The 22,806-nt window shown below is 40.3% G+C and overlaps 1 protein-coding gene across 1 annotated transcript in view; it reads left to right on the forward strand.

Moving 5' to 3' along the window:
• The first annotated feature begins 5,245 nt into the window (after positions 1–5,245).
• Positions 5,246–22,806, forward strand: part of itga11a (integrin, alpha 11a) — a 51,245-nt gene continuing 33,684 nt past the window's right edge. The window contains 2 exon segments of the mRNA XM_086106551.1: positions 5,246–5,352; positions 15,391–15,505. Coding sequence (XP_085962677.1) covers positions 5,280–5,352; positions 15,391–15,505 — 188 coding nt within the window. The 5' untranslated portion in view covers positions 5,246–5,279.

Consider the following 22,806-nt stretch of genomic DNA (forward strand, 5'->3'; position numbering starts at 1 on the left):
ACAAATTGGACATAACTTCAGACAAACATCCATCCATCCATTTTCTAATCCGCATATTCTCACAAGGGCCGCCTGCATGCTGGAGCCAATCCCAGCTGTCTTCAGGCCGTCGGCAAGATACACCCTGAACTGGTTGTCAGCCAATTGCAGGGCACACAGAGACGAACAACTGTCCGTGCTTACAATCACACCAAGGGACAATTTAGACTGTTACATTAATCTCCCATTCATGTTTTTGGAACGTGGGAGGAAACTGGAGTACCCAGAGAAAACCCATGTGGGCACAGGCAGAACATGCAAACTCCACACAGTAAGACCGGGGCCGGAATCAAATCCCGGACCTCTGCCCTGTGAGGCTGATGTGCTGACTAGCTGCTCACCAATGTCACCTCAGACAAACATGCTGATGGCAATATGAGTAAGATAGTTGGTAGAGGGATGAATGTCTGAGTCTGCAAATTGAAGTACACATTTTCTTCCATTCTGATTGGTTGAATTAGGTTCCATCTTCTATAGATGTTATCAGTAATAGAATTTATAATGGAGTATTATTGTTGTATTCAATCAGGATACACAATGTTTCTCTTTGTAATTGTGGAGGCAGATAATGTTTTTTCTTTGTTCTGTGACATTGTGACACAGTTACATTGTCATGTGCAACACTTCACAGATCAAAGATTTGTGTTTTTGTTAGTGCTCTGTCTGTACCCATGCATTCATTTTGATGGTCTTGTGTGCTCTTTTCTTCCAAGATTAGACTCATATTAAGAAGACTGCTTCTTGTTTAAAAACTTCAAAAAGCAAACTACTCATCCAGTAATGAATGTAATTCCTGACACACTGAAAATTCTAAAACTACAAAGTGCAAACACAAGTTAAGGATCCATATGGCTCAAACCCTTACCTATTCCAAAACTGTTGAACTAATGCTTGAGTGAAAATAGATGGATAGATAAAGCAGTCAGAAGCATATGAGTCTAAACTACTGAGACCAGGCTAGAAGTTCTCCGACGTGACAACATTATAAGTAATATATGCTGAGCCTCAACATGAGGCAGGTATCCAGCCTGAATTCTGATGGGGATTAGCACTTTGCTTCATGTGCCAGTGACAAATGCACTGGCACATGGCCTTTATTCACAGCACTTGGCTTTAAAAGTGTTGATACGATTCACCATTTGTCTTGCAAGCTCTGGGAAACTCTTAAGCAAGTTGTTTTGTCCCCGCAAAAGATGAATCCAATCTTTATTATGAAACATTTGTTGTTCACGAAGAATGCTTTTTGTATTGTGACGACAAACAATCCATGTAGCCCCTTGAACCCCCCCCCCCCCCCCCCCCATCCCCCCAATTTAGGAATATTTCATTTTAATGACAGTTGGGATTATCTTCAGCCGTGCCGTTTTACTGTCAGGACCTCAGAAGACAAGTGTAATATCCATGTCAATTTTACATTATAGTGTTTTAACAGTGGCAATAAGCTAAAGATGTTCGGATCTCAGTCTTCCTACTTAAGTTGACATATTACTCTTGAGTCACTGTTTAGTTTCAAAGAATCTTGTCAGTGTTATTTTTTTAAACATCAGCGTGAGCGTATAATTACAAAAAGCAGGAGTTTAGGCCTCCTAAGTGCTGTTAAAGTTTCTGTCGATTTGATTTTCACATTGTTCATTTGAGCGATAAAATTTGACTTGAGTGACGTGTACTTTTGTGTTCCAAATAAACCGACAACCATGACAGAAACGTTTTACCATACTCACAATGATAAAAGATGATTCTGGGGTCCTTTTGGTGGCATAATTGTCTCGAAGATTGTCCCAACATAGAAATCGTTTCATGAGTCTACGAGGCATTGACATATGATGGAGGCCTTAAGCACAAGACCTTTGCAAGAAAGAACATACATGAACACATGACGATATAGAAAGTGACCACAAATTGATTTCAGGCAAACTAATGTACACAGAGTATTCATAATTACCTAAGTGCTCTCGCTATGCATTCTGTAGTTAGGACTGGATGGTCTAACTGCAAGGGTATGAGGTAACATACAAAGCCCATGTTTGTGTTCCACTGTTAATACTCTGATTAGCCTGTGGTGGAAACATGATGAATATTTTGAGTCAGCCAAAGGATTTAACATTTGCGATGAGAGAGGCAATGCTGATCTACAATATTTTCACTTATACACTCAAATCTTTGGAAAGTTCAGCGACCCTGGAAATGTATGAATGCTTTGCGCTCTATTCTCGAGACCAGTGACCCTCAAACTTTTTTTGAACTTGGGACCATTTTAACAAAAGGCAATTTTTCCATTTGGGATGTATGTTAAAATGGCCTGCAAAGTTATAATACTGTTACGCAGAATCAGTGATGTTTAAATCCTCTCTAATTACTGTGCTTCAACATCATCTGCTGTAATCGTGTTGTGGTGCTGGCGAAAGAGGAACATTTGCTACTTTTTTCACTGCAGCCTCTTCCCAATGATCGCAGAAATATCCATAGTAGCAGGCGGAATCACTCCCAGCAGTAAAAGGGCTTTTCAGCCACTTAAAACTATGCTTTCAGCTCATATTTGTTGTATGGCGGCCCTGAGTAAAACTGTTTCTGTCCTTTGTTTTCATGATGTTTTTACGCCATTTGGTGATGCCGTCAGCACAAGTGCACAAGAGCGTTAAAAGAAAACAGGACATCATAATTTGGTGGCTGAAAATAGGACACTTAAACTTGTAGCCTGCTGGAACTAAGTATTGCTGCACAGAATAGAAAAAAAAGTTGTTCAATGTTTTCGAGGTGCAGACAGACAGTTTATGCCCTCCGTGGACATGTGTGATGCATGTCATTGTATGTAATTCAGAAATATGACAACAGTGTGCAGCGAAACCTCTGAATTAGTGTAGAAATCAAATCACTGAACACATAATTATAATATTGATCTTTATTATAATTTTAAAATCAACCCCTGGACACGGCGCAGCAGGGGAACGAGGGGGAGGGCCTGCGAAAATAGCTGAAAGTTGGTGTAGCCCGCCCCTTTTCAGAGCTCGACCACAGTATGCACCAGATCTGAGCTGGCCATGAATATAGAACAGTGGTTCTTAACCTGGGTTCGGTGAATTGGTCTCAGGGGTTTGACGGAGCCTCTGCCATGGAGGTTAAAATGCTTCTCTCGGCCCTCCAGATTCCCATTCTTTGCCCGTGCCCTCAGTGAATTGTACATGAAACAAACTCTGAATGTGAATAATGATAACGATAAAAGATCTATCGCAACAGCTCTGATCACAAACTGCAATTGCAGACTCTTGAGCACTAACAACTTCCGGTCATTCACGCATCACACGCCACCGTATGTTTAAGATGACCTGCTTTATTTTCTTTTATTTAATTTATTTAATACTTTTTGTGAAAGTGAGACTGATAGGATGATTAAGGTGCAGTGCGCATTAACACAAAAATATATTACTAACATGCACAGAGACACACAAAATGTTTTTTTTTTTCCTCTCCTCCCCCCGCGAGCTACTGGTCGATCGCGACGACGTAATGGGCACCCCTGATATACAGTACATATAAAACTCCAAATCTACAATCTATTCCAATTCAAGATATCGTTAGGTCACCCTTTTCAGATATCTTTTTCACCTGGGCAAAATGTTGTAAATATTTCAAATGGGAATCGACGTATCTAAATCAGTCGCAGATATCTGTAACTCATGAGTAGATGTTTGCGACTGAATTGTAGATATGTATGATGAGAAACCCCATACGCATGAATGGTAAAAGTGTCATTTGTGAAAAATGCTGTTGAAAACATTTTTCGTTCTGACGAGGCAAAACTGAATTACAGGTACCGAGTTATATTTCGATTTTACTAGTCAAAGCAAAACTCAATTACAGATATCTCTATATTTTGTTTTGACGAGTTAATATTACAGTCCTGATATTTGAATGAAATTCATGCTATTTACAATGTAATTAATTATAAGCAGTCAGAAAGACGCTGTTGATACCTACACTTTTATATCTGGATATTCAAACACAGCGTTTGATTACTAAACCGCTTGCCATAGTGACCAGATGGTTAATGGAGGTATGAAACCGACAACAATGCAGGCTCTATCCATTTCAGTGGTTCTTTACCTTGTTAGAGGTACTGAACCCAACCAGTTCAAATGCACATTCATTGAACACTTCATGAGTGAAAAATAAAAATATTTTTACAAATTCAAGACATAAAAAACCCCATTTATTATAAACAGAAAAAAGTAAATAACATTTCAAGACATACGTATACGTTTTTAAAATTTTAATTTAATAAACCGGGCATGACGTACGATTAAGACAGTCATACGTTGACTACTGAGCGAACTAAATTTCCCGCAGCACTGATTGGACAAGCAATGTCATGTGATCATCTGCAGCCAGTGATGGCCAAACAGGCGTGTCATAACTAATTGAAATGTTGAGTCGGGTGTGTCTTAAAACGGTACGCGTAAACCACGATAGTTCACGGGCTGCAAAAGTGCGTCGCACGCCTCCGCGTCAGGCTGTTGCGCATCGTGGCGTGCGGGTGTAAGTGCGTGCGTATGCGCAGTAACGGGTCGATCGCGGGAGATTAGTTGATTGAAAAGTAGATCTTCCAAAAAGTTTGGCCACCCCTGCTGTGTGTGCGTGCGTGCGTGTAGACACACACACGCACACACACACACACACACACACACACAATTAATTGCATTGTAGAAATCCATAATTCACAGGTGCACTTTACATATCTGATGACAAAGCCCATACTTATAAATGGAAAAAGTGATGCAAAATGACATTCCAGGTATCTAAAGTGACAAAGAACAGAGTTGATGCTTTCTGAAAGGTTCTTCAACTGGACTTGACTTGAAACTGAATGACTGCACCACATATCCAATCTTGCTGTTCAATGTTAAAATGACTTGCCATCTTTCACGCTCACAGTGGTTGGGAATTGCTGACTTATAGTCAAACAAAGGAATGCTCTTCATACATGAAGAAAAAAAATCTATATTTAGCACAGCCATTGTCACAATACATCTTTTTCCATGCTTTCATTGTAGTAAAATGTTGAATGACTATTCCTGCCTGTTGTCTGCAGATGTGGACCTCCTCCTTCTGAAGCCCCCTCCTACTTCTCTGAGACACAGGGAGTGCTTTAACTAAGAGTTGCAGTCAATCAGAGTGGGATCTTTAACAGGGCTTTCCACTGGATTTCTTTGCCTCAGTCCACCCCATTCACACTCACAGCAGTCATGCATGCGTGCACCAGCCAACATATGGAGTACTCCTACTTACTTCTGTTCTGGATCAGCAGTCAGCTGTTAGGTGAGTCAAAGTTTGTTAGATGTGCATGTGTGTGTCATAGCTTCTCACCAATATCATAGATTTTAAGAGTTTAATAATGTTGCTAATGTTCTTATAAATGACCTATTTTTGGGCTGGTCCATTCAAACTAGATTGAGTAACTTTTACACCATTTTGTTTCTGAAGTTGACATGAAGATACACTGAATAACTTTTTAAAACAACAGTTGGTAACGTCAAATTCCTCTTCTCCTGAATAAAGAGCTGTGAATGTTGGTCTCCGGTGTATTTTAAAAATAACATTTACTATCTCCTGTGAACCAATGGCTGTTAATGTGAATAGCATCCTTTCCTGACATCTTGACCTTGTAGCCTGGGTACAGGAGGGAGGAGATTGCAGAGACTACTGAGACTATATCGAGTCAACAGGGGTTCCCTGTGTCTCATTGGAAACAGACGTCTCTGCTTAAAAAGAAAGTTGATGCTCTTCTCACAGTCAAGTTTCCAGTGACAGTGTAGGTTCTGGTTCTCAGCCAGAGCTGCGGTCAATTACCAGTGAAATCACTATGGCAGGAAAATCTCGACATCATAAGAGAGACAGATATTAAATACTTGATCACATAGAAGAAAGCCATCTATAAACGTGTTCTTTTTTTTCGAACACAAATAATGTCTGAATTTGTACCACAGCCATAGTGTTTAAATCTACACAACGCTCGCCATGCACTCTTGCTGTTTCCTTGCTGACTCCCATTCAAGTATTATCCAATTTCCTTCAAGCAAAGTCCCTCCAATGTTGATCCAGATTTACGTCAACAGCATTTGTTAAAAGTGAAGAATTTTTCCTGCCAACAGTAGTAAATAATACTTAAACTTTTTAACATTTTAAGAGGGGGGGATGTCTTTTGCAAATATTTAGCTTGATTTTGGAATTTGCGGGAAGTAGGAAATGGAATTGTGCCATCAGACCTTCCTAAGTATGTGAATAGGGAGAGAACGCTGGATGTGGTGGGAGGATGGATGCTTTGTCAAACATATTTCATCAAGCAAGAACGATGCTGACCACAGTTTGTGTATATTGGGGCTGTGGGATGATCCCATTAGATGACATCAAGTGAGAACATTAAAGTGTCATCCGAGGGAGGAGACAAGTTCTCAGGCTCAGACGACAGTTTCCCTTCCGAAAGTCATAGACCCTTTTAATGTGACGTCAGACCACTCCCGCGCTGTTAGCTCTTAGTCTGGTTAGCAATGTTTCAACCTCCGTGAGCATCTTCCAACCTCTCAGCCAGTGTGTTTTCCTGTTCGTTTCCAATTTCCTCAATCTGTCAACCACAGCTTTTCGGAACAATTAATCGCCATTCAAGACTTGCTTAATTGCGAGTGGTGGGCTGAACTGTATTTCACCACACACTTTTCTTTGAGAGATAATAAATCTTTCTTTCACTAGGACCCGGGCTATTTCTGCATTTTTTTTTTTTAGACCGTAAACTTTAAATTTGAAAACAAATCACGATGTACAGGCCATGAAAAATAAAAGTCTTAAGTCTTATTACAGTGGCGAGTAAATGAATATAACATATCCTTCCAAACCTATATAAGCTATGATCTTAATTTGCAATGTTTTACAATATTTTGTTTTTCACTCTTGTATAGCCATGCCAACAAAGTCATTATCAGAGATGCAAGTAAACTTTTCTCGATGATTTGTTTTGTGCACTGAATCTGCCCTTGTTTTTCTTCTAGCACAAAATGAAATATCTAATGAGAGTTGCATCCAGTCCTTGCACAACTTGTATTGTTAAATTAAGCATTGCTTGTAAAAAATTGGATTTGCTTTGATTTGCCTGACAGGTTCCTAGAATGAAGTTATCAACAAATGCCGTTATATACTGAGCATTTAGGGATACAAAGATATTGTGTAGATTCACAGACTGTGTCATAAATAATGAGACCAGTGTCACTTCTGTCCAACTGTTTAGAGTAGATAAAGTAAAACAAACAAAAAAAATCAACTAACATCAGCCATTTGGCGTATTATTTTGCCCAATGTTTGAAGGGCTATAATCGGATGATTTAATCGTTTGGCCGATTAATTGGTCAATAGAATATATTAATGATGTTTATTAAATAAGGGTTAGGTTCAGCTCTGGTGGAACTTATTTTCCGAAATGTCATAGCTACAACGCATGGTGAAATCCCTACTAGGGGGGAAGATTATGTCTGCAGTGCATGATTTCTGTTCTGCATTTTTTCCCATAATGCCATGGGCTATGTGCATGTGAAAGTCAATACCCTATGGCATTATGGGGAGAGAAAAAAATACAGTTTTTAGTCTTCAGTCTAGAAGTATGTTTGAATGTACCGGTACTTGAATTTCAGACACGTTCAAACAGTTTGCCAGTCAAAATGGCAGTTGCACGCTTCCGGCTGTTAAGAGATGTTCATACTCCTTGTGTTGTGAAAGTGTAAATGGAAAATGGCATTTGACCTATTTGTTCATTTGGGTTTGATGATGTGTTATGATGAAACCTAGGCTGAAATGACTGGAGAGTCTTTTTCTGGTTCACAAGGTTAATAGCCTGTTAAGCAGAGCACAGTTGGCGGTTGTGTGTCAGGAACATCTGGTTTCAGATACTCAGTATTTACGTTGGCGTAGATCAAGAGTAATCTAAGTTGCCAAAATGCTTCATACAAAGTATTGTCCGCTGTTTTTTTTTCAGAGAAAACCATTGAAATAGAAGACCCAATGGATCAATAGAAAAACAGCGCACCCCGTAGATCTTGGAAATTCAGCTACTATCGAGAATGATCTGATTATACTTTAGCCTTATGTCCGCAGTATGCACACCCACATCGACATCCCAGGACAGGAAGTAAACATGCAGTGAACAGCAGAAAAAAGCTGTGAACCATCTGCATAATGTTCAATAATAATTACCTGCATCACAATCGTGCATGCCTGATGTAAGTGGCTAACATGATGAACTCCAGCGGCTGCTTTGCCTCACTGGGTCTGCGGTAGAGCTCCTACAGCTTGATGTTGGGCCAAACGCGGCGTTGAACGAATGTCGGTCACACCGACAGCCACCGGCTTTAGGTTTATTTGTTTGGGCAGGGAAGCAGGTACACAGGAAATCCAGCAAGACCTTGCATTTAACACATGCTGACATTTCTTGGAATATTAAATTGCGCTGCCACTTTAGCAGCTTGAAATGGAAACTGGAATCCTCACCCATTCTCATATTTTCACATACACTTACTTTTTCCTGTCCGTGTCTAAGCTTTCACTCAGTTCATGGTAGCACATTATAGTTCCTCTGGAAATTCCAGTCTCTTTGCCTGAAGTACTCATTGGTCTTACTGCCAAAAGAAAAAAAAATCAAAAATCAAAGAGCGCTTATGACATCAAATTGATTGAATCGACACAAAACTGACTGTGCTGATTTCCTTTTGATTTTTTTTATAAACATTTATTGTTCCTCAATAAACATCAATTAAGGTTTCGGAGTGAGATCAAACGCTGGTTTTTACATGGGAAGCATTCATCCGACAGGAAATGAGTGTGTGGAGAATGTGTCAATATTTACATGAAGACATCACAGTGGTGGCGGTGTGATAATCGTGCTTATTTATTTTAGTATATATTTTTTTTCAACCAAGTAAACTAAACTGACATCATTTGGTCTGATTTTGATAGCCACGACTGACTTGATTGACACACATCAATGGTCTATTGACTCAGTGGCTGCCAATCGTACTGTGTGCAGAGAATGAGGTTTCCAAACACTTCCAAGGGTACCAGGGAAATAGATGTTTGGTTTTCTGTTTGTTTATAATACTAACATGCCTAAATCTTCTCTATCTAAGGAATGCACGTTGTGTCAAACATCTGTTCAGATGTAGCGGTCCTTAAAAACTGTGAACAGCTGCACAGCTTTCCCGATGAGAAACAGCAGAGACTGGGAGTTCTTTCACCCACTCATGTTAAACAGGATTATACTGTACACTGTGCCATTTCCAAAACTGTTTATCGTCAGTTAGCTGGGGAAACTCAATTATTATATATTATCACTTCATAATGTGAGGTTCACCTTCATCCACTTAAAGCAAAAATAAATAACCAAAATAAAAGCAACAATGTTTTAACAAAATAGACTAGAGTGTGTCCGTGTGTGTGACTATTGACTGCAGACGTGTTGTGCCGGTATGAGCGTGTGCCCTGCGTGCCGGCTAGGTGTTATGCGTAACCAAACAAGGATAGTATTGCTGATATATTCTGACAGATTACATGCACCATAGAGAGAGATGTCATGCATTTTGAACATCTGACAGACCACACGCTAACAATTTCATCCAGTCTCGACTCGTCAAAGAAAAGTCACAGACGTCACGTCATATTTTAGTCATCAAAGAGCCACATTTAGCTCCTCATTGTCATGAAAAAAGGGGCATTACCGGTAATGAAAGGATTTCGGCCTCGTCATCGTTGATGAAAACAACACTGTTTTCATCTAACAACAATAACTAATGATTTCTTCAACAGACCACATCGACATAGACTGGGATAGAAAACGAGACACATCACACAGCCCAACCTGTGGTGTTTTTCTATGGACAAAAATGGTGGAGCACCCACCAACTACTTAAGTACCGTATTTTCCGCACTATATGGCGCTTCGGATTACAAGGCTGTAATGAATGGCCTATTTTAAAACTTTTTTCATATATAGAGCGCATTGCATTACAAGGCACATAGAATAGAAGCTACAATAGTGGCTCTGGTTGTGCTATGCAACCACTAGATGGAGCTACGCTAAAGGAAATACAATACAATACAGCTTTCTTTTTATAGAGCAGTGGTTCTTAACCTTGTTAGAGGTACCGAACCCAACTGGTTCATATGCAGATTCACCGAACCCTTAGTGAAAAATAAAAATATGATTCGAGAAGTGTTCCTTCAGTTTTGCCTGTGCGAGACAAGAGTTGCTCAACTTGGCATGACAAATCATGCAGATAGGACGCTGAGTCCCATCACGTTCCGTGATGCATGTGAATCCATGTTGTACATACTTGTCTGACCACTTTTTTTTTTTGCTCGACATAGCACGTGTTAAAACCTTTAAAAAAAAATCACACGACGTACTATCACAACAGTCACACGTTGACTACTGAGCAAACTAAATTTCCCGCAGCACTGATTGGACAGGCAATGTAATATGATCATCTGCAGCCAGTGATGGACAAGTGGGCGGGTCATAACTAATTCACATGGTGAGTCGGGTGTGTCTTAACCTCCATGGCAGAGTCTCCGTCAAACCCCTGAGACTGATTGACCAAACCCCTGGGGTTCGTTTGAACCCAGCTTAAGAACCACAGATGTCGAGCCTTCACAACTGCTGCAACTTGAACAGAGCCATGAGAATTGGTAACAAACACGGATATGAAACATAGAAATACAAATGGCATGACAAAACAGGAAATGAAAGACTCAAGTTATGAAGACAATTCATTCATTAAAAAGGCACACAAACGTGGGCTCACATCCACAAGGGGCCAAATATCCTTCGCAGTCTTGCTTGTCTCCTTCTTCCTTCATTTAGTCAGTATTTAACTATGCTTTTGGTATTATCTTCGTAGATTTTTATTTTTTTATTTTTTTTGCATGTTCTCCGACTGACAATGGACTGGAGTGAAAATTAATTATTGGTTCATTAGTAAATCTCACAAATAAATCATAATTGTAAATATCTATTTGTTGCAGCAACATACGTAGATCAACACATTTACTCTGAATCATTTTTTCTTATCACATCACAGACCCAAAGCTCAAAGCCCAGGGCAATTCAAATAGCAAACAAGGGTCTAAATGCAATGTATCTTTAGACAGTGAGAGAAACAGAAACAGGAAGTTCGACATACAGTACAGGACATACTTAACATGCACAAAAGCAAGTGCTGTATATTTAGACATATTCATTTCACAATTGTATAACTGCTTTGCCTTAAATATTACATTAAACAAAAAGTTCACACATTTGTGTTTATTTCATTTGAATTCACTTGTAAATGTAAAAACAGTTTATGCAAAATGCATTTGAGAGCTGAGCAGCACAAGTGCCTACTCTGAAAAACCTTCTGGCGCTATTTTAAACTTCAGAAACATCTAGCGCAGTGGTTCTTAACCTTTTTAGAGGTACCGAACCCAACCAGTTAATATGCACATTCACCAAACCCTTCATGAGTGAAAATAAATATATTTTTTTTAATGAATTCAACATATTAAAAAAAACACTAATGAAAAACAGAAAAAAAGTAAATAAAATTTCAAGAGATAATTATACTTTTTTTTAATTGTACGAGGTAATATCACAACAGTCACACGTTGACTACTAAGCGAACTAAATTTCCCACAGCACCAATTAGAGAAGCAATGTCATGTGATCATCTGCAGCCAGTGATGGCCAAGTGGGCGTGATATAACTAATTGACATGTCGAGTCGCGTGTGTCTTACCCTCCATGGCAAAGGCTCCGTCGAACCCCTGAGACCGACTCGCTGAACCCCTGGGGTTCGATCGAACCCAGGTTAAGAACCACTGCTCTAGTGGCTTGTTGGCAACACCTCGAGGCTATTTATTGTAAAGTGTCTTGAAAGGCGCTTATAAAAAAAAGGGGAAAAAAAGCATTACCTGCATCTCTATCACTGGAAAGATATGGCCAGTGTACTTTCAGGGTTGACTTACAAAGTTGCTGTTACAACTGAGTAGCTTTCTACCCAACACAAATTTCAAAACGTTTAAAAGGGCATCAATGGTGCATCAATGTGTATACTAACAAGAGACTATGACTTTAGCATCATGACACAAAAAGTGGACGTACACAAAAAATATGCATCCACATATTTTTTACTAATTAATAATTGGCTACACTAAAACAAAATATCCTTGTCTCAACTGTTCTTCCCGCTCTATCGCTAAATTTGACTTGCACACTTTCATTCCTTCCCCTTGTTGTTTGCATTCAACTCGAAGACCTCCGAGCAGGGAAAAAGGCACACTTGACTTGACTTGACCCTGAATACTCCCATATGGGGAGAGAGATCTGAGAGGATGTTTAGCATGTGGGTGAGTGATTGAGTAAGCCTCACAGTGTGTGGACGACGACTGTAACAAGGGAGAGCTTCTGGGGGTTAGGTCAGATGAGAAACTTTTGTCTTCTCTTCTCAACTATGCCACTGAACAATGAGAAAATGTTAAGACTAAGCAACCCTCGCCTTCACAGCTTCATCAATAATCATAGTCGACATCACAAGATTCCCCTTTCATACACATAGAACATGCTTGTACAGTGGTTTGACTCAATGTGCTGAAGACTGTGTCCAGTCTGGGTTGATACAGTATCTTGTCATTTAAAAGTCAGTCGAGTCCATAAGGTCGTTGACCTTTTTTAAGCACTGTAGACAGAAAGTTTCTGGCAGCCAGTGAAAAGACCATCAGCAGATTAAATCGATGACAGATGAGTGGTGAGAGCTGGACTGAGAGCAGCACACAATGGTTGTTGGTTCTGTGTTCCACCTCTTCACAGACCAACGTAAAGTCTCTAGTCTTCAAAAAGTATACTAGTGCTCGGATGCAAATGCAAATGACTCTTATGCGTGTGTGTCATGGCAAATCTTTCAAGCGTGTTTTATCTTATGTTTGGACTTTGGATGAAAAACAGGCCCACTTCTCTTGTTCTACCACCCGCAAAGCTGTCAGTTGATGTGAGTGACACCACACAATGGTGAAAACACACTTGCCCGGATCTGCAATCACACCAGGAAAACCAAAGTGCCTTTGAGGTTTCGACGATTTCTCTTGGGTTGTGTTTCCACGCATTGCTGACGGAAACTGAGTACATCACAAGAATTACTATAGCATTGTAAAGAGCATTGTAGGATAGCATGGAAACCATTGTATGAATGTGTACCGAGGAAATTATTAGTCCCAGTGGTTCCGGACTGCACACCACAACATGGAGTTATAACAGCAGTTACCACAGTACGGTATATGCCAGACTACGTGGTATTTTATGCAAAAGTACATTTCTGAAATGTTTTGGGGGTTTCTTTGTCCCCGGACTGTTATTTACATCAACACTTGCTCATTGCTAAATTGTGAAACAACAATGTCACAGTTTTTCGACTTCCCCGTGAAGCCACGGCAACAACTAATGTTAGCTCCCATATTTAGCATATGTGTGCATTTATTCAAATACTGGGCATTTAGGCAAAACTGATAAACCTGTATGTCCTTTTAATATTTATTGTCTGTCTATCTTGTCTTTGCCATGTGGGTTTGGTTTCATGAAACATTAGCTGGCGTAAGAATGTAAGAAATGGATGTAAATCACACTTCATGGTGTTCACGTCTGCATGCATTAGTATTATACTGCTAAGACATAGAGAGAGAAATCTCAATGATTGAGCACAACCCGTTCTCTGACCTTCTGAAACAAATTCTCTGACTGGAAACAATACAAATGAATTAGTGAATCCATCCTGGAACCAAACATTTGTCACCTTCAAACTTTTGTGTACAAGCAAAGTACCATTCTAAATTTCCTAACTCCTAAAGGTAATCACTCTAATACAATAAAACACATTCATAAAACGTTATGTACTTTAATGAGGGCTGAGAACAGCCTAATAAAAGTACTTTGGTTGATATGTCTCGCTTATTTCATTTATTAAAACTCACCAAAAAAAGGTAAGGAGTAAAAAGTAGTGAGTCACACTGTTATTTATACTACAAATGTAACAAAAGAACTCTGCGTCAACAATAGCAATCTATCAGTCAAGTCGAGTCAAGTACAACTTTATTGTCAAATGTGCAGTATGTGCAACATACAGCACAGATGACATTTCTTCCCTCTCAGACAACAGGACAACAAGAGGAGCCGCTGCGGGTGCCCGCACCACCATTAAATTCAGTTCATCTCCGGCCTGTATATCTTTATTCTGCTGAGTCACCAATTTGGCTCTTGGCTCACCACCACGCCATCTTCGGTTGACATGGCAATGAAATATCCTCACGCTTTCACAGTTACTCTGCCCTCGAAAGCTCAGACTGAAGTGATGGTTCAAACAGATCTACCGAAAGTCTGTTTATATCCACACTGGACACTCTCTAAGTTGACATGTAACTCCTACTGAAGGCTATATATTTCTTGTTCTCTTAACCTGTTTGAGACTTGTTCTTTTGGCATTGGTGCTGTAAAAATACCCCCAAAGCGATTTTGTTGAATGTCATTGAGGTGCAGACAGACAGATTCTGGGCTCTGTGGACATGTGTGGTGCATGTCATTGTATTTAATTAAGAAATATAACAATGGTGTGCATTGAAACCTCAGAATTATTGTAGAAATAAAATCACTGAACATTATAATATATTATAATCATATTTATTGTATTTTTAAAATCAACCCCCTGCACACGGCGCAGCGAGGAAATGAGGGGTAGGGTCTGCGAAAATAGTAAGTTGTTGTAGCCCGCCCTTTCTCAGGGCTAAATCACGGTTATGCTAACAGTTATGCTATCTAATGTTAAAATGACTTGCCATCGGTCACCGCATATTTCAAAGAAATGAACAAAAGTTCAACGTTAATCATTTGCTCGCTGAACTGCTCTCAAGTGAGGTCTTTAGTGATATGTTGCCATCTCGCGTAAAGATTTTGTGGCTGTGAAGGCATGTTCCTGAAAATACAACCTTCCTGAAATAAGACCAATGCAATAAGTCATTTCAGAAGTCATACTGCGATGGATGGACAGACAGAGAATGTGAGTTTACAAAAAAAAAGCAGTGCAACCACTGTCTAAAAGTGAGATTATTGCATTATTCAATATAAAAATGATCAATGAGATGGTAATATGACCCTTTTGTTTAATCATGAGTCTGTATGGTAATAGGTTGATTTTGAATGAACAGACTTATTGCGGTTCAATATCTCTGACACATTCATTCTTTAATTTGCTGTGTTTGGTTCCTGAAAGTAAGACGTTTTCATTTTGTCTCATTCTAGGATGCCACGACTGCTTTAATATTGACACAACAAAACACAGGATCATCAAAGGCCCAAAGCAAGCACAGTTTGGATACACTGTTCAGCAACATGTGGCGTCTGGGGGAGAGAAATGGTAAGCTACTCATTCTTTCGAAACAGTTGCCTTCTAAAATCCTGAGCAGATCATTCACTTATCAAGATTCCTAAAATTTTCTTTGTGTCTCATGTTTTGATTTTGTGTATCGATTTGCTCAACTCATTTCTGCCCTTTCTCCACTGCATTTGGGCCAGATGCCTAATGTTCATCATCGTACCTCATGAAGCATACCCCTGAATCACACACACATCAGTTAGCCAATTGGCACAGAGGGATGGCCAAAATTAGTTTCTAGCAACCTCAAACTATGTCCAAAAAGCAGTCTGCTCTTGATGAGTTGTGAAGCTGTGTGTGTGTAAAACACATTAGTACTGTTATTAGATTTTTATGGCTCTTACTATTTTTGTCCCCAGTGACACACTGGCTTTTCGAATACAACCTCCACCAGTCTCCGAGGATGCGTATTCAGTTTAATTTTGTCGGAAAAAAAAAGCAGATCACAGACGTGACACAAAACTAAAGTCATTTCAAATGACAATTTTCTGGCTTGAAGAAACACTAAAAGAAATGAAGGGGCAGGGGGCTGGTCGTCAGTGACAGTTGCTTGTTTAGACCAAGCAGAGGGGAAAAAAAAATTGAATCATGAAAAAAGCAACAACAAAAGAAAACTTCACCTGGTCACAATCTCAGAGACATGGACTGAATGATAAAAAGTACTCTTCATCAATCTGGCTCCAACTTTTTCCGATTGCTTTTGTCAGATCAGCTTTGCAGGTTGGAGCCTTGCCATGGATCATTTTCTTCAGCTTCCACCAAATATTTTCTTTCGGATAGAGATCCGGACAATTTGCAGGCTGCGACCTTATGTGTCTTTCATGAAGAGAGAAGCCAGATGAGGTGGCTCGAGGATCTGATTCGGATGCCTTCTAGACACCTCTCTACTGAGGTGTTCCGCGCATGTCCCACCGGCAGGATGCCCCGGGGACGACCCGGGATACGCTGGAGAGACTACGTCTTCCGACTGGCCTGGGAACCCCTATTGGTCCCCTGGGAATAGCTGGAAGTGGTTGGGGACAGGGAAGTCTGAGCTTCTCTGCTAAAACTGTTGCCCCCACGACCCGACTCCGGATAAGCGGTACAGAATGGAACTTACGTACTTTCAATTGATGGGATAAAAAGTGTCTCAAACCTTGCACATTTGGAGGATGTAATGACAGACATATCCCCAGTGCCTTTACCTGACATGCGGCCCCATATCATCAATGACTGTGGAAAGTTACATGTTCACTTCAGCCAGCCGTTTTCATAAATCTCAGTGGACGACACCAAGCAAAAGTTCCAGCATCATTGCCTTGCCCAATGCAGATTTACCCATCATTACTAAATAGGACTTTCAAACAGTAATATAAAGTCCACGATTGCTTTTTCATATCCCATTGCAACCTTGTTTTTTGGTGTCAATGATGGTTTTCGTTTCGCTTTTCTGTATGTAAATCTCATTTCCTTTTGGTGGTTTGTTACCTTCGGTCACAGATGTTGACTCCAATTTCCTCCCATTTGTTCCTCATTTGTTTTGGTGTGCGAATTTTGTTTTCAAGACATATTGCTTTCAGGTTTGTGTCTTGACGCTTTAATGTCTTCCTTGGTCTACCGGTGTGCTTGCCTTGAACATCCCTTCCTGCGTTGTTTGTACTTGGTCCAGATTTTAGGCATGACTGGCTGTGAAGAACCACCATCTTTTGCAAAATTGCGTAGTTTACCTTCTTTATGAAATTTAGTCATCCCCTACTTTGTTTCAAGTGACATCTCTTGTGTCGTAGCCATGATTCATGTCAATTTGCTTGGTGCGGGTCTCCAGGGTGTGATCACAACGGATTAACTGCAGACTAATGAGCAGATCTCATATGACACCGGTGTTAGTTTTGGGAATGGAAATTTACAGTTTAATTCCATCCTTTTTTTCTTCAGAATTGAGTTATTCCATCGGTTTTTTTGTTTGTTTTTCGCCAAGGGTTGTAGAAGGATTATTTGTATTTCTTCTTTACAGTCCCTTTGTCAAATGATATACCATCGACATTGGGAAGGAAGATGGCTTGCTCTCTTTTCTTGACGATGCAGTGTTAATGGTTCAACCAAAATGCAGTTTTTTAGTTTGTTTGATTTTAGTCTCCTGAAAAGTGGGGATTTTGGAGGTAAGAGGATTCTGCCCGTCGGCAGCGGTATGCTCTTGTTGTTTACTGAGCCTTGGCAGACAGTATAATATTACACTACATACGGTACTGATGAACTTACAAGCTTGTAAACGTATAGACTCTGTATAGCTAATATTATGGGGACACCTGGCCGTAACACAGAGAGGAAGATAAACATAATAATGAATTCAGCATGAAGAATTTGGTTGCTTGTGTGGAATTGATGATTTATTGCGTATTGAAAAAAATAATTGGCAAACTTGTCTAAAAGAAAAGAACAATAAGATGTTGAGGGTTGTCCACATAGATTCCTACTAGTCTGCTCATTACAACACTGGCATTCAAACAGGATTTCAGAAAATTAAGATTGAGATTGAGGAAGAAATTGAAAATAACAATCAGATGATTGTTAATGTTACTAATGGATGAAAGTGAAAATGGAGGTGGGGAAAAAAATTAAGAGGTTGACTCTGTTGAAGATTCTGTCAAGGCTAATCTAGTTCTTCCTAAACCACACTCCTTTGCACTTTTTTTGTCCTGAGAAACTGTTTGTTGGCTAATGTTGCAAGCAAAAAGAGCCTTCCCAGAGCTGTTTTCAAAAGGTTGGGAGTAAAGTAATCTTGGTAAAATGGATATTCAAGGGAACCTGAGGTCCACTTCTACCATTTATTCATGTACTAATTAACCATGAAGAAAAAAAGTAGATATTTAATCAGTACTGGGATTCACATATGAGTGTTTTGCATGTATTTCTCAAAAAAACTTAATTACTGTGGTCAGTCAGTCACTGTTAAGTGTTCAATCATAGTCGAAACAATAACCTTCACATGTTGCAAAACTATGAATGTATTAAACATTAAAAGTGGGATTTTATTGCACTCTGGGCCAAATGGTCAAATAATGGCAAAGGTATTCAGGGAAAAAAAACATGCTTCTTTGTGCGGTGCTATTCTGATGTGTTTGACAGTTTCTTGTGTTATTAATCATCTTTCACCCTGGGACAGCTTGGGCTAGTCATGGCTTTTGCTTGTGTGTATACTGAAATGAAATGAAAGAGAGGATTGTATGCAGGAGGCTTCAGCTGCCAATAAAATCAACCTCAAACCTCAAGGCTTGCCTGACAAAATGCTGAGAGGTTTTTGGTGTGTGCGTGTGCGTGTGTGCGAATGTGTTTTTTTTAATTTATTCAAGAGTTCATGGTTGTTTATTGTATGTCAATGTATTTAAATAGCTCTCAGAGCTAATGCAAATGCCAGCTAGGCACTATGGGAACCCCATGCCACCATTAGCTCCCTACAATCCATGCATCCGAAGGCATTGTATGTGGTCGCAGGTGATGTTGAAAACATAAAATTGACGGACACTCAACCAAATTTTCACCAGCACGTCACCATGCCAATACAGGTGGATAGCATGCTGGAATGTGTGTAGAAGAATATACACGGTGCATAAAGATCCCTCCCCATCCCCACCTCGGCTTCTCTGACCACACCTCCACGCTGCTGGCCCCAGCCCAGAAAACCAATGGGGTTTTTAAACGATCTAAGACTCTCTATCCCGGAAGGCCTGACTGAATGCAGAGGTGTTTGTACTGCTGACGGCTCAGTGATGTTACCTTCATGTCACACGATTTCACACAAAGCATCAGCACTCAGGGCAGCAAAAAGAGATCTGGATCAAGAATGCAAAATCCTCCTATTTTCAGAAAATCTACAGCCTGTACAACTCCAGTAACCCTCAAAGCATGTAGAATGTCATTATGGGCATTACAAACTACTACACCAAGGATGCACAATGCTTAAAAGACCTATCTCTGCCAGATGCCCTCAACCAGTACTTGGTCTGCTTTGAGAACCCCAACAACAACAGCCCTGATGTCAGACTCATACCAGCACCCGATGACATCATGGCCCTCAGCTTATCCCCAGCAGATGTGAGGCAAACCCTGCAAAGCATTGACCGCCTCCCCCCCAAAGTTGCACACCCTGGCAATATCTCCGGGCACAAAGTGAAGGACTGTGACCACCTGCTGACTGAGGTGCTTACAGACCGATTTTCAACACTTTGCTCCAGCTAGCAGCTATGCAACCAGCCTAAACACTGCTTTTATCATTCTCGTACCCAAGACCTCCACAGTGAGATGTCTGAATGACATTTGGCCAGTAGCCCTCACTTATAGTCTTAAAGGGCTTTGATAAGCTGATGGCACAGATCAAAAACTTAATTGACATCTCAGTGGACCCTCTCCAGTATGCCTACAGGAAGGATCCGCTCCACAGGTGATGCCATCTCATCATTGGTTCCACACAGCTCTCACCCACCTGGACAGCAGGAACGTCTAAGTACGCCTGTTCTTCCTGGATTTGTCCTCCGCCTACAACAACACCATCATCATCATCTCACAGAACCTGGTGCAAAAGTGGAACATTCTTGGCCTGGGTCCATGACTGGGGAACTAGTTCCCTGACTTCCTGACCAACAGACCACAGACAGTCAGGATCCTCAACTCTGTCTCCTCCTCCATCACCCTCAGCACTTGATCCTTTCAGGGCTGTCTGCTGAGCCCCCTCCTGTCCACTTTACTGACCTGTGACTGCTCTGCGAAAATTGCCAAGCTTCAGTGGGACGAACAACGATAAGCCTGAGGACAAAAAGAGAGTAGAACATCAGGTGGAAAGGTGCAAAGACAAACTTTGCATCAATGTGAAGAATACCTAGTAGGTGGTGGTCGACTTCTGGAAGAACAGACACCCCCATACCTGTCAACTCATACGGTTTAGCCATAGTTCATACGGATTTTGTGGTGAATCTTACGTATATGGCCGTATCATACGGATTCTGAAAATTTGGTGAAAAAAGTAACGCAGGAATACAACTCTGAACACAGTAATGCCACTAAGTAGAATGATGATTAGACATTAACCAGACATTGTATTATGGAGATCTACAATAAATATCATTGAAAATTTCGTGGGGTTTTTTTCTGCCATTATTTTGACATTTAAAATCCTTTGGTATGTTATAAGGATTTTTTTGCTATACAGGTTGGCGCTCCGAAAAGTTGACAGGTATGCACCCCCTTGTTGTTGTAGAACACATTCTTTTTGTCCAGTACAAAATGACCTTACGGATTTCATGTGCAATTCAAGCCTTTAGCATTTGCTGCATGTCATCTTTGCACAAACCTTGAATAAGCATCTCCATTATCCATCCATCCATTTTCCGAACCGCTTAATCCTCACTAGGGTCGCGGGGGGTGCTGGAGCCTATCCCAGCCGTCTTCGGGCAGTAGGCGGGGGACACCCTGAACCGGTTGCCAGCCAATCGCAGCATCTCCATTATATCTTCATTATATTCGTTTTTTTTTCTTATTTTTGCTTTTTTTATCAGTGCTTTTCCTGCTTTTCTGGTCTTTCTCTTTGGACTACTTAGTTGTTCGAATCTTAAATCATATGATTTTTTTAAAGCATTTCCTGGAATTTAAAACATATTTATGGAACCTAGGCCTTATAATTGATCCAAAAATATAAATAAACACAGTATACATCCAAAAATGCATAAATCACAAACAAGCCACAATATAATCACTTAAAGAATACAACCTCTCCAGTACTGTACAAGAGCTACAGTATTCACTATTTAATTAATGTCGCTCTCAGGTTATTATGGTGAATGGCTGTAGGGTGAGATTGTGTTGCATCAGTACCGCTATGAATACTTTTGACCTTCATGTAACGAATTGTGTTCACCAAAATATTTGAGATTTGCACACGTGGGAACTACAACAACCATAATAAACTAGTTGGGCTTCACAGTCTGGATGGCTAGTTTATCTGCATCTGACAGATATGAAAGTCATCGTCACAGATGTTGTGTCTCTTTCCTTCGAGTTTCAAACCTTGTCTCCATCCATTATCTTATCCGCTTATCCTCACAAGGGTCACCGGGCGCGCTGGAGCCTATCCCAGCCGTCTTCGGGCAGTGGGCGGGGGAAACCCTGAACTTGTTGCCAGGGCACACACAGAGACGAACAACCGTCCGCGCTCACACTCACACCTAGCGACAATTTGGATTGTTCAATAAGCATGTTTTTGGAATGTGGGAGGAACCCAGAGAAAACCCCATGCAGGCACGGGGAGAACTTGCAAACTCCACACAGGGAGGCCGGAGCCGGAATCGAACTCTGCACCTTTAGGCTGTGAGACCGCTGCGCTAACCAGTTGTTTTATTTGATCATTGCTCCTAACTTGTTGAGTATGAACATGCAGAAGAAATCCAGAACAAAGGAAGAAGTGTAGTTTTCTTCTGGCACAAAAACACTGTGACATTGCAGCTTATAATTTATGCAGTACCAACATTTGAAATATGACTTGCCGTTTCAGAAATAACCAATACTGTACATGCATAAAAACTACAAACATGAACGATTAAAGTGGCTTATTTCTTTCTTAAGTCAAACTGAAATTAGGCCCGTCTTGAAGCAACCCCTGACACTGACACTTAAAGCTTAGGAACAACATACCTGTCAACTTGTACGCTTTCTCTGTATTTTATACGATTTTTTTTATCATTTCAAATCATGTATGGCGTATTACAACTTTTATACGGGGGAAAAAAAAACAATTGTGAACCGATCTCACAAAGACCATTTTGGCTCAAATCCAGATCGTCTCACCTGCTGGTCGCCAACGACAATGCCGTCGTCGATCGCTACTATTGTCATGGCAAACCAGAAAAAGTAATCCTCAATCGTATATTTTTTTTCATCGCTGCGTACGGTAGGATTGATAAAGCATGATGTGCGCATGCATGGTAAGCCGTTGTAAGGGTTTTTGTTGCTTTGTAAGAGGAATCGTAATCATTTATAAGGGCAGCTATGAGCCGAGGTTGACAGGTATGAAACAACTCATTATAAGACACGCAATGGTGCAGTACTGTTGATCAATTCGTCTGTGTTTTGATGTCAAAATGGGAACACAATGATGAAAAAGGCTGTTTAACTGTCAATTCTAACTGAATATACAAGTTCAATAAATTAAAGGTAATTTGTTGGGTCACTGGCTCAAGTATCTGTTGTGAATTTTGCTGTTGCTTGTGAGAGAAGTTGTGCAAAAAAATACTGAAAAAAATGAACACTTTAGAAAA

The sequence above is a fragment of the Hippocampus guttulatus genome, chromosome 3 (genome assembly GCF_054856545.1).
Source record: "Hippocampus guttulatus isolate MCC_2025c chromosome 3, RoL_Hgut_1.0, whole genome shotgun sequence".
Classification (NCBI taxonomy): Eukaryota; Metazoa; Chordata; class Actinopteri; order Syngnathiformes; family Syngnathidae; genus Hippocampus; species Hippocampus guttulatus.